At 50.2% G+C, this 12,836-nt stretch overlaps 1 protein-coding gene across 1 annotated transcript in view; it reads left to right on the top strand.

Annotated features, from left to right (window-relative positions):
- CNGB3 (cyclic nucleotide gated channel subunit beta 3) overlaps positions 1–12,836 on the top strand; it is a 123,628-nt gene that overhangs the window by 81,949 nt on the left and 28,843 nt on the right. The window contains exons 12-13 of the mRNA XM_066372425.1: positions 2,773–2,932; positions 5,091–5,188. Coding sequence (XP_066228522.1) covers positions 2,773–2,932; positions 5,091–5,188 — 258 coding nt within the window. The remainder of the gene's footprint in view (positions 1–2,772; positions 2,933–5,090; positions 5,189–12,836) is intronic.

Consider the following 12,836-nt stretch of genomic DNA (forward strand, 5'->3'; position numbering starts at 1 on the left):
AGGTCCAAGGGACTGGAACGGGCGCCAGAGGGACCAGAGGGGAGGACACATGGGAAGAAGGTGAGAGATGTGTGTGAGGACAGGAGAGTTGAGGGGCTCTGAGTGCTCAGTTAAAGGTGCTCGCTTTATCCTGAAAGCAATAGGAAGTTGGCCAGGGGAGGATTTTTTAACAAAGAGATTCAAGAAAGATTAATTAAAATATAATGTAAATTGGAGGAGTTGTACTTTTCTAAAATACAGGTTTTATTATTACTTAGGTATGGTGAGGCCAACAGATCAGGATGCAATGGGCATCAGATACATAGTTTGTTGTACAAACAGGTCCTAGAGGCTGGGTCACATCCCACCAGGGGCCACAGGAGGAAGCGGCAGGGAGGGAACAGGTGAGCAGGGTGGGGTTAGGACCAGTTATTTCGGTCACTTTGTGGGCTCTGAGGTGTAGGAGCTGTCTCTAGTTGTCTTGTCCCTGGCCCTGGGGTGATGAGGGCAGGCTGACAGTGACCAGGAGTGTGAGAACCCAAGAAAGAATGGTTAGTTTGCATGTGGAGGGTGCACGGCCAGTAGAGTTTTTATATCTCCAGGAATTAGCTACCTTTGCAAGAGGTAGACCCAGATATCAAAGCATTACAACACAGAAGATTAAAAAACAGGGTTACTACAATGACACAGGGGTAAGGCCACTCCAACCAGAGCGTGGTGACAGAAGAGAGAGAGGTGTATCTATTTAGACCATATTTAGATGCACACCAAGCATTTAGGAACTGTGAGTATAGAATATGATCTTAACAGCTGGGAAGTGGCACTAACAATGATTAGAAATAGCAGGCTGTGTACAGAGAAGTGCAGTTCAAATTCCACATGTGTAATTTACAGTTGTGTGCTGGAGCCTTAGACTAGAATAGGTGCTGACAGTAAAATCCAACATGGACTTAGCACTTACTATGTCCACAGCACTTATTATGAGACTAAAAACTATGTCTAGCTCCCGTTCAGTACTTTCTCCTCCAAGAACAGTCTTCAAGACAGCAGTGCAATGTCACTAGGGAAATTTGGAATGCAGGCCAGACCCACAACTTGAGGACTTGACATCTCCATCTTAATAAGACCTTCAGGTGCTTCATAAGCACCTGAAAATTTGGGAAGCAGTGCTTTACACACTGCACCACAGCGCCTTCGTATTGAACCTGAGACTGCAGCAGGAACGGGAAGAAACAGCAAGCTGCTGAAGATGCAGTGCGAGCCCAAGAGGAAGTTGAAGGCGGGAGGCAGACATGTGTGCCTGAAACCCTCACAGTGAGTGAAGAGGACAGGGAGAACCGTTAGAAACGAAAATAAAAGGGCCTGGGACAGAGCGCCCCTCACACTGCATCCCTGGCTATAACCACACCAAGAGCTGCACATGAACCTGATGATCCCATTGTAACTACAATACTCCCTTCTCTGACCCGGCTCTGCTCACCAACATTTCACCCTCCCTGGGCCCTCGCATGCCACCCTGACCTGCAGCATGCGATGGGTCGCATCCACCTCAAGTCCTGCCCCACCAAACCCAGCACATGAACCGCTCAGACTACTGTCATGATAAGTTCTGGGCCTCCAACACAGAGCAATAATGCTTTTAACAGTCCCTGGCTACCAATTTAAAACTCTATTAAATTCCCCAACCAACCCCTGATGTCCCAACGTTCTCATGGCTGGAGATGACTTGGTCCTAATCATCGTTTTTTCAAGAACAGCGTGGAGAAGGGAGACGCGGGAACCGAGGTCGCGGAAGCACGCCTGGAATAGCCCCCGGGAGTGAGGCAGAGGCTGAGAGATGGGTCTCAGGTTTAACTGTCTGCACAGCTGCTCAGCAGACATGCCTGATCAGTACAAGAGCCTGGTAACTCTGGAATGGGAAGGCTGAGGAAGGCTTTCCTGAGCCAGACCCCGAGGAATGAGCCGTTCCTCCGTAAGTGGGGAAGGCTTGGCTGCTAGAACGAATGAGCAGAGTCTCCAGTGCGTGGACAAGAGACGCTGGCTCGCTCTCCATCATAAACCCCCAGTCAGAGCGAATTTACAACCACTTGCTTCCCTCCCTGTGGGAGGAAGAGTCAAGCTGTATATCTCCTTTGTGCTAAGACCTTAAAGATCAGCTTTTAACCTAGAGTGGGTTTTTATGGCTGAGTTATAAACACCTCAGAACAAAAACCAGACAGTCCCTTAAGTACTGTCACAGGAGTAGATGACGCTTCACTCCTGTGAGTGGGACACGCTGAACACCGTGCTGGCAGCTGGTAGCTGGAGACAGACTTTATCTGTCTCGGCCACACAACGGGAAGCGCGGTGGTGGCCGTGCCGTGGTGGACCGGGTCTGTACAGCCCCCACACTGGGCAGTCCATGAGGGAGGCTTTCAGAGCAAGACTCACCAACACAGACTAGCCACGCTGCCAGGTCAGGGCTCGCCTTTCTTTGCACCATCCCTGTGTAAGCACAGGCTGGACAATTTCTTTAAATACCAAGTAACATCTTTGCAGTAACACACGCATTTTCAAAGAATTGTGTGTGTGGTCCTATGCCTTATGTGACTGAATCTTCACAAAAGCTTCATGTGGTAGAAAAGACAGATCTTAGTGTTGTTTCTGTCTGGTCAGAATCTGCCCGGTACTTGATGTAAGTGGTTGGAGAGTAAGGAAGGGATGTATCGTGTGAGAGTTCCCAGTTCAGCCTGACTGTCAGGACCTCTCCCAGCTCCTCTGCCAGGTGTGGACTGACCATATTCTCGGTTTTAGATGCGAGAAGTCATTGGGGCAGCAACAGCCAATCAGAACAACTTCCGGGCCTGCATGGATCACACCATCGCCTACATGAACACTTACTCCATCCCTAAGAGTGTGCAGAGTCGGGTCCGGACCTGGTATGAATACACGTGGGACTCTCAGAGGATGCTGGGTAAGCATGGCCAGTGACTACATCTCTGTGAACCATGTTCTGTGATGGGCATTCAAAAAGGAGGAAGGAAGACAAAGTGGGTTTGAACAGGAAAGTGAAAACACAACTAAATGATCTCTAAAGCATTAATTATATTCTACGGGTTGTTTTTCTTTAATATCCAACCCTAACTTACTGGTCATGCAAATCATGGAAGAGTAAACGCTGAATGTTATTTGATGCCTGCCAGCTGCAGATATTACACACATTTGTCATAGAATTGGGAAAATGAGATGTCTTTGACCTCTTTTAGGAGACAGGGAAGTGGAGGCCCCTATAACTTCAACCAAGGGCGCAGAGCCAGCAGACTCGTAAATGAACATGAGACTCTCATCTCTCTGAGAAACCATAGTTCTTCCTGCGAAGTCATTGTCTTGCACAGAGCACAAACTCAAACAAGGGACAAGCCTCAGGCCAGCACGCCACAGGGCACCCTGCCTCTTCCAGGAGGCCCTCCGTAATTCATGGTGGTGACTCAGAGTGCAATCACGCAGCAGTTGAAATGATTTCTATGAAACAATATAAAGTAAAAGATAATGGGCTCGTTGACAACAATCAGAGTCAACCTTTAGTTTGCTGCTTCCCATATAAAGAGAGACATTAATTAGTGCCACTGAGAAGCCAGAACAGCCTCCAGAGTGCACATCAAATGCGATTCTCAGATCACGGTGGTGCATAACAGTAGGCAAGGACCCCGGTTGCTCAGAGTGAGGCCTTTCTCACCTTCCTACACTGTCAAGAGACTCAGTCACCGGGAGAGCCCCTCCCCGAATCTGAAAGACCAAGACCACCTCTGGAGCTGAGTGGAGGAAGCACCAGAAGCCCAGCGGCTTCTGTCTCTTCCTAGAGGCCCCTCTCACCCCCAGTGTGGGGGGTCTGAGTCACAGACCTCCACCCAAAGCAAACAGTGACGTTTTTATAGAAAAGATTTTCGTAGGTCGAACCAATATTAGAATCAAAATAAGGATATAATATAGCAATTGATCTCTTTTACGTGGGAAAACATCAAAAAATGTTAACTCCAGACACTGGTAGCATACTAGACACTAAGAATGGGCTGTTTTGTTTCTGGAAAGGCTCTATCCATCTGAAGGCCCATCATTTCATTCACAGGTAGAAACTCTCCAATGTAGTCACAGTCTTTGTTGAGTTGATAAGCCAGTAAATAACAACCACTTGAGCCTGACCAGGTGGTGGTAGAGTTGATAGAGCATTGAACTGGGATGCAGAGGACCCAGATTCGAAACCCCAAAGTCACTGGTTTGAGCATGGGATCATCCGGCTTGAGCGCGGGCTCACCAGCTTGAGCGCAGAGTCGCTGGCTTGAGCGTGGGTTCATAAACATAGCCCCATGGTCACTGGATTGAGCCAAAGGTCGCTGGCTTGAGCAAGGGGTCACTTGCTCTGCTGTAGCCCCCGACCAAGGCACATATGAGAAAGCAATCAGTGAACAACTAAGGAGCTGCAACAAAGAACTGATGCTTCTCATTCCTCCCTCTATCTGTCTGTCCCTATCTGTCCTCCTCTCTATTTCTGTCACAATAAATAAATAAATAAATAAATAAATAAATAAATAAATAAATAAATAAGATTGCTTGAGTCCACTCAGCAGCACATTTCTTCCTTATGGTCCATTCCCAGCTGAGCCGCCCACTGATTATGCCCGATTGGACAAGTCTCTGAGCATTGCTCTATTTTTGTTTCTTCTCTCTGCAAGGCAGGGGTGAGAAACTTACCCTTAGGGTTGTCACAAGAATCAGATAAGATCATTAACAGAGCCCTGAGCTCTCAGATGCCACACAGTCCTCAGCATCATTTGCCATCCTCGATCTTTCTTGGTCCCAGTCTGTCTGCTAGCCTTTGCCCCGTGGTCACTAAACTACATCTAAAGTCTCAGCAAACAAGTGTTCTGGTTTCTTCGGCACTGTTATGTCATCACCAGTTAAAGTGATAGTGCTACTGTGACAAGCATGTGTGGCCAATACAAGTCATGAAAATAGAATTTGATGCAGCTGTTTACTTAGGAAAAGAATTGGCAGTTTGTTTTTTACTTTTCCTCATGGTGATGCTGTTCATTAATTATCCTGCTTTGTGGGTTGATGTGGTTACCTTTATGAAGATGAGTCGGACCTGCTTGAGGCATTGCCCACGATGATGCAGCTAACCCTTGCTGTGGACATGAACTTCAACATCATCAGCAAAGTCGACTTGTTCAAGGCAAGTGCCTCTATGATGAGTAGAAATACACTAGCGATTTCTCTGTATGATTTTTTCCCCTTATGTTTTTGTTAAAACATAACTCAAAATATTCTGGGCCTTGGTCAGGTAACTGAGTTGATTAGAACATCATCCCAGTACACCAGAGTTGCTGGTTTGATCCCTGGCCAGGGCACATACAAGAATTAACCAATGAGTGCAGTAACAGAACAGCAATTTGACGATTCTCTCTCTTTCTCTCAAATCAATCAATAAAAAAATAATAGTAATAATCTGAAATTAGAGGGTCTCTCTTCAACAGATGACTTTTCCTTTAGAAGCCTCTCTGCCCTAATTAGTCAAAGAGAAAGAGTTCAGGCTATTCCTACGTTGACTTAAATTCCATTGGGCTCTGCTGTCTGTGTCTCTGCTGCTGTGTCTTCCTTCCATTGTGAATGTGCACAGGTGACACTAGACAGACAGGCCCAGGTTACATCGGGACTGCCTGACAGTCAGAGAATCTTGCCTGCTCTTGTCTACTGTTACAAACGCTTGGGAACTAAACTTTTAGTTGGCCACATTAAAATGGAGAAACTTTTTTTCATTGAATTTATTGGGCTGACATTATTTAACAGAATTATACAGGTTTCAGGTGCACAATTCTACAACACTTCATGTTGTATTGTATGTTCACCACCCTAAGACTCGTCTCCTTCTGTCACCATCTACCACCTCCACCTTCCTCCACCTCCCTCACCCCTACCACCCCTACCTTCCTCTACCTCCCTCACCCCTTCCACACCCACCTTCCTCCACCTCCCTAACCCCTAACACCCCCACCTTCCTCCTCCTCCCTCACCCCTACCACCTCCACCTTCCTCCACCTCCCTCACCCCTACCACCCCTACCTTCCTCCACCTCCCTCACCCCTTCCACACCCACCTTCTCCACCTCCCTAACCCCTAACACCCCCACCTTCCTCCTCCTCCCTCACCCCTACCACCTCCACCTTCCTCCACCTCCCTCACCCCTACCACCCCTACCTTCCTCCACCTCCCTCACCCCTTCCACCCCCACCTTCCTCCACCTCCCTCACCCCTACCACCCCCACCTTCCTCCATCTCCCTCACCCCTACCACCCCCACCTTCCTCCACCTCCCTCACCCCTTCCACCCCCACCTTCCTCCACCTCCTTCACCCCTACCACCCCCACCTTCCTCCACCTCCCTCACCCCTACCACCTCCACCTTCCTCCACCTCCCTCACCCCTACCACCCCCACCTTCCTCCACCTCCCTCACCCCTTCCACCCCCATCTCCCTCCACCTCCCTCACTCCTTCCACCCCCATCTTCCTCCACCTCCCTCACCCCTTCCACCCCCATCTTCCTCCACCTCCCTCACCCCTTCCACCCCCATCTTCCTCCACCTCCCTCACCCCTACCACCCCCACATTCCTCCACCTCCCTCACCCCTACCACCACCACCTTCCTCCAGCTCCCTCACCCCTACCACCCCCACCTTCCTCCACCTCCCTCACACCTACCACCTCCACCTTCCTCCACCTCCCTCACCCTACCACCCCTATCTTCCTCCACCTCCCTCACCCCTTCCACCCTCACCTTCCTCCACCTCCCTCACCCCTTCCACCCCTATCTTCCTCCACCTCCCTCACCCCTTCCACCCCCATCTTCCTCCACCTCCCTCACCCCTACCACCCCCATCTTCCTCCACCTCCCTCACCCCTACCACCTCCACCTTCCTCCACCTCCCTCACCCTACCACCCCTATCTTCCTCCACCTCCCTCACCCCTTCCACCCTCACCTTCCTCCACCTCCCTCACCCCTTCCACCCCTATCTTCCTCCACCTCCCTCACCCCTTCCACCCCCATCTTCCTCCACCTCCCTCACCCCTACCACCCCCATCTTCCTCCACCTCCCTCACCCCTTCCACCCCCATCTTCCTCCACCTCCCTCACCCCTACCACCTCCACCTTCCTCCACCTCCCTCACCCTACCACCCCTATCTTCCTCCACCTCCCTCACCCCTTCCACCCCCATCTTCCTCCACCTCCCTCACCCCTACCACCCCCATCTTCCTCCACCTCCCTCACCCCTACCACCTCCACCTTCCTCCACCTCCCTCACCCTACCACCCCTATCTTCCTCCACCTCCCTCACCCCTTCCACCCTCACCTTCCTCCACCTCCCTCACCCCTTCCACCCCTATCTTCCTCCACCTCCCTCACCCCTTCCACCCTCACCTTCCTCCACCTCCCTCACCCCTTCCACCCCTATCTTCCTCCACCTCCCTCACCCCTTCCACCCTCACCTTCCTCCACCTCCCTCACCCCTTCCACCCCCATCTTCCTCCACCTCCCTCACCCCTACCACCCCCATCTTCCTCCACCTCCCTCACCCCTTCCACCACCACCTTCCTCCACCTCCCTCACCCCTAAAACCCCCACCTTCCTCCACCTCCCTCACCCCTACCACCCCTATCTTCCTCCACCTCCCTCACCCCTTCCACCCTCACCTTCCTCCACCTCCCTCACCCCTTCCACCCCTATCTTCCTCCACCTCCCTCACCCCTACCACCCTCACCTTCCTCCACCTCCCTCACCCCTTCCACCCCTATCTTCCTCCACCTCCCTCACCCCTTCCACCCCCACCTTCCTCCACCTCCCTCACCCCTTCCACCCCTATCTTCCTCCACCTCCCTCACCCCTTCCACCCTCACCTTCCTCCACCTCCCTCACCCCTTCCACCCCCACCTTCCTCCACCTCCCTCACCCCTACCACCCCCACCTTCCTCCACCTCCCTCACCCCTTCCACTCCTATCTTCCTCCACCTCCCTCACCCCTACCACCTCCATCTTCCTCTACCTCCCTCACCCCTACCACCTTCTCCTTCCCACACCTCCATCACCCCTACCACCTCCACCTTCCTCCACCTCCCTCACCCCTACCACCTTTTCCTTCCTCTACCTGCCTCACCCCTACCACCCCCACCTTCCTCCACCTCCCTCACCCCTACCACCCCCACCTTCCTCCACCTCCCTCACCCCTTCCACCCCCACCTTCCTCTACCTCCCTCACCCCTACCACCTTCTCCTTCCTCTACCTGCCTCACCCCTACCACCCCTACCTTCCTCCACCTCCCTCACCCCTACCACCTCTACCTTCCTCCACCTCCCTCACCCCTACCACCCCCACCTTCCTCCACCTCCCTCACCCCTACCACCCCCACCTTCCTCCACCTCCTTCACCCCTACCACCCCCACCATCCTCCACCTCCCTTACCCCTACCACCCCCACCTTCCTCCACCTCCTTCACCCCTTCCATCCCCACCTTCCTCCACCTCCCTCACCCCTACCACCCCCACCATCCTCCACCTCCCTTACCCCTACCACCCCCACCTTCCTCCACCTTCCTCATCCCTACCACCCCCACCTTCCTCCACCTCCCTCACCCCTACCACCCCCACCATCCTCCACCTCCCTTACCCCTACCACCCCCACCTTCCTCCACCTTCCTCGTCCTTACCACCCCCACCATCCTCCACCTCCCTTACCCCTACCACCCCCACCTTCCTCCACCTCCTTCACCCCTACCACCCCCACCTCCCTCACCCCCTACCACCCTAATCTTCCTCCACCTCCCTCACCCCTACCACCCCCACCTCCCTCACCCCCTACCACCTCCACCTTCCTCCACCTCCCTCATCTGCCATCCACCTCCCCACCGAATTCACCACACTGTTGTCCGTGCCCATGAGTTTTTCAAATATAGAAGCTTTAAAAAATGCATAACAAAAAAGTTTTAACCTTTGAAATGTTTTTTTTACTACCCTTTTCTTAAACTTACACTGGATGTGAGTGTTTCTCATCCAACAGCTGAGTCTGCTTGGAACACTCACTGACCCATCTATTTAATTCATTTGTTTGCAGACATTAAGTTCCTACTATGTTTTAGGCACCATTTCAGCCACCGAGAATACAAGATTCTAAAACAAATACTAGCACACATGGAGCTTAAATTCCAAAGGAGGAGAATGAAAAATAAACATAGAGTGTGTGGAGGTGACAATGCCATGAGCAAAGGGAAAGAGCGTGAGAGGGTGAGGGCGGTGCCGTCATGGTGAAGTGCACTGAGCTCTTGATCAGGACCAGGCGAGGCAGTGAGCCCCACAGACTGGGGGGGGGGGGGGGCACAGGAGGAGGGGCACCAGAAGCCCTGCTCTGGAGACCAGAGCCAAGGCAGAGGGACGGGGAGGACGGGAGGCTGACACTGGGGGCAAGTGTGGGGGCTGTGGATGCCAGCCAGCCTCAGTGCAGAAACCTGATGGTCCTCGGGTGCAAAGCCCACTGGTGGTCCTAAGCCGAAGGTGACCTATTTGAGATCAGTTGGAAAAATGTCAACCTTCCTGCCAGGTGGAAAGCAAACCAGAGGAAGTCCCACTGGAGTTATTATAACCAACCATCTGTGCCAGAGGTGACAGAGACCAGACCTAGAAGTGGCAAAGACAAACTGTTAGGAAATGACTGAATATTGGATGGACTAGCAAGAGAGAGCCCAAGGCTTTGCTCTTCAATGGTGTGCAGGGCGGGAGAGAGGAAAGAGTCAAGGCTGATGCCAAGGCTCTGAACCTCAGGGACAGGAAGAATAGGGACGTCACCTGCAAAGAAGGAAGTCACCCCACGTCAAGGTAGCCCATGACTCTGCGGGGCACTCGTGTGGGGTTCGTCTCCTGGGGCTTTTTTCTCCATATATCCCTTCCTAGTTGTCCATCAAGATTGATGAAAATATAAACCGTGTGATTTAAAATTGGAAGATGACACAAAGCAAAAAGAAATGGTTTAAAATATGTTAGATTACAAGATTTCAAATTAACTGAATAGTCTGAACATTGAGAAAAGCCAAGATTAAGTTCAGCAAGCACAAAAGTCAAATTCTGGACTTAGTCTCAAAATAAGATATTACAAATATAAAGAGAGCCATAGTTAGTTTCATAACAACTGTTTTAGACCTGAGGGTTTTCATTGACCCCAAACTCCATATGAGCCAACAGACTTATGTATGATTATCATCCTATATTTTAATGTAATACTGATTTTTCTTGATTGTTATAACTACATCTGGATTACCATATCACATTGCAAATAATAATTTTTAAGAAGGACTTTGACAAATTGGAGAATGTTCCAGCCAAGGGGATGAGAAGTAGGGGTTGAGTAGGGGACCAAGGTCAGAGATAGTGAAAGGATGCTCTTATAAATAGACTCATTCCATGGTGACACAGATCACATCAACGGTTTCTCCTAGTGGGGGTGGGGGTAGGGACACTGACTAGGAGAAGGTATAAGGGCCCCTTGCAGGTGATAGAATTTCGTTTTTGTCTTGCTATGGAAGTTACACGGTGCATGCATTTGTCAAAATTGATCCAACTGTCCCTTAAAATTTGTGTATTTCACTGCATATATGTGATTCTTCAACTTAAAAAAAAAAACCAACGAATGGTCTCAAAGGAAGGTGTAGAGATATCAAGGGTGTTCAGTGGAGCCATGGTCAATATGCAGTTTTCCAACCTGTCGGGGGGCAGCCGGCAGCCACTGAGAAGCGTGAATCACGTAAGTGAGTCACAGGAAGCACATAAAACAGAAGAGAAAACAAGAGTGCCTCGCACATGAATGTGGTAGGCTTTCTGTTTTACAATGTTTGTTTCTGTTACCTACCTTCAAACACATGCACACACATGTGTAAACATCTGGGTTCCTATAGGTTGTGGTCAAAAACAGGTATGAAAGCTACAAGGCTACACTATTTTAACAGTACTTTCAAATGTTATAAAACTTTTTATACCTTCATGACTAGCTTCACTGAGAATAAGTGACTACAATTGGCTCTTTTTTTAAAGAAGAAAACCTTAAATTTTATACCAATGACTTTTGGGGGATTATCTCTGATTTGGGCAGTTATCAATTTCCAGCCTCAGAGTTTTCTTTTTCCTTTATTTTTGCATATATTTTTTGGGAACTCTTTAAAATCAGCAACATCTGACTGAGAGAAAAGGTTAAATCTTCACATCTTGCGAGAGTTGTGCATAAACTTGAAATTATTCTCTCCTGACATTTCCGTTCAAGATGCGGTTCCTTCCAGAAGGAGCCCACTTTCCATTTATATTCCTGTTAGATGAAAAAAGTTGGTTTTCTTCTAGAGCCAAACAAAGTCGAAAACAAGCAGGTATGGTATCTTCCTAAATGTATTTTTGTGCAATCTCAGTGGTTTGCTTATACACATTTGTTATTTTCCTAGGGAAGTTTAAGCCCAGGAGTAATCCTTCATGCTTAGCTCATAAAGTCTCCCCAGTTGACTCTTGTGCTGTTTCTGGGAGAGTCACACACTTTCCCTAGAATTGTGTGTTCTGCTAGTGCACAAAGTGGGATAGTGCACATGTGTGCAGGAAGAGGGCTCCGGTGTCAACAGCAAGCAGGGGAGGCTCCCGGGCAGAGGCTTACGGCGGGGGCGTTGTGCCCAGCTCACAGACCGAGAGTTCTCTGACCCCGAGCACTGTGGTCACAGATATGAATCTGTGGGTGAGGGCAACGCCGTGGACACAGGCACCTGGGAGGGAGGACAGACAGACAGGGCAGCGTGGTTCCCGCTCTACAAAGACAGGACACGGGCTAGATTATCCAGGGCCAGCAGAGGAGAGTGACTACCAGCCATTGAAAAGCTCCACATCTTGGGTTCTTTCTGAGAATGAATCCTCCATATCTCCCGAGGGCGGGCAGGAGGAGAGAGAGAAAAGGAGAGAGAGCAGGACCGGAGGCTGGCAGACACATTCAGTGTCTTTCCCTCCTCTGGGCTAGGGCAGACAGGTAACTGTCAATCACGTAACTCACAGATACCTGTGTTAGGATGTCCTGAATAGTTTAGGTCTACATCTGGGGCCTTTGGTCAGAAATCCCAGCAGGATTTCCCCCTCTGTAAACTTCAACATGTGCACAGATGCGGTGGGATCTGTTGGCAACGCAGCTCCAGAGAATGCATCGCACTAAATAATCCTGCTTCAGCTTCTCCACAAGGCATGTCTGTCGCTTCAATTTTGCGTTATATTCAAGTTTAAAAAAAATGCCCAAAAGCAAGAATGTGCTTCTGTTCCTTTCCTGCTACCCCTGAGAAATGTGTCTGTGGCATAGGGGAACAGTGAGTGTGCACAACGCTTTGGCAAAGGTCACGTAAGGAATGCCGGGGTGTCGTTAATCATAATGGGGACAATGTCACGTGAGGGTTGTCCATGCTGTCCATGACCCTTCCGTCCCTGCAACACTGTCCCATATACCTGGGTGCACCCAATTCTTTTTCTTTCTTTTTAACTTTTTTTTTTAAGATTTATTGATTTTAGAGAGAGTAGAGAGAGGGAGAGATAAAGGGGATAGGAGTGGGAAACAACAACTCATAGTTGCTTCTCATACATACTTTGACCAGGCAAGCCTGGGGTTTTGATCTGGCATCCTCAGCATTCCAGGTTGATTCTTTATCCACTGAGCCACCACAGGTCAGGCAAGGGTGCGCCCAATTCTTACATGGCCCTGTATCAGGGTTCTGCAGAGACACAGACCAGTAGCTTGTGCAGGGAGAGAGAAAGACAGGTCTATATCCGGAT

The sequence above is a fragment of the Saccopteryx leptura genome, chromosome 3 (assembly GCF_036850995.1).
Source record: "Saccopteryx leptura isolate mSacLep1 chromosome 3, mSacLep1_pri_phased_curated, whole genome shotgun sequence".
NCBI classification, from domain to species: domain Eukaryota; kingdom Metazoa; phylum Chordata; class Mammalia; order Chiroptera; family Emballonuridae; genus Saccopteryx; species Saccopteryx leptura.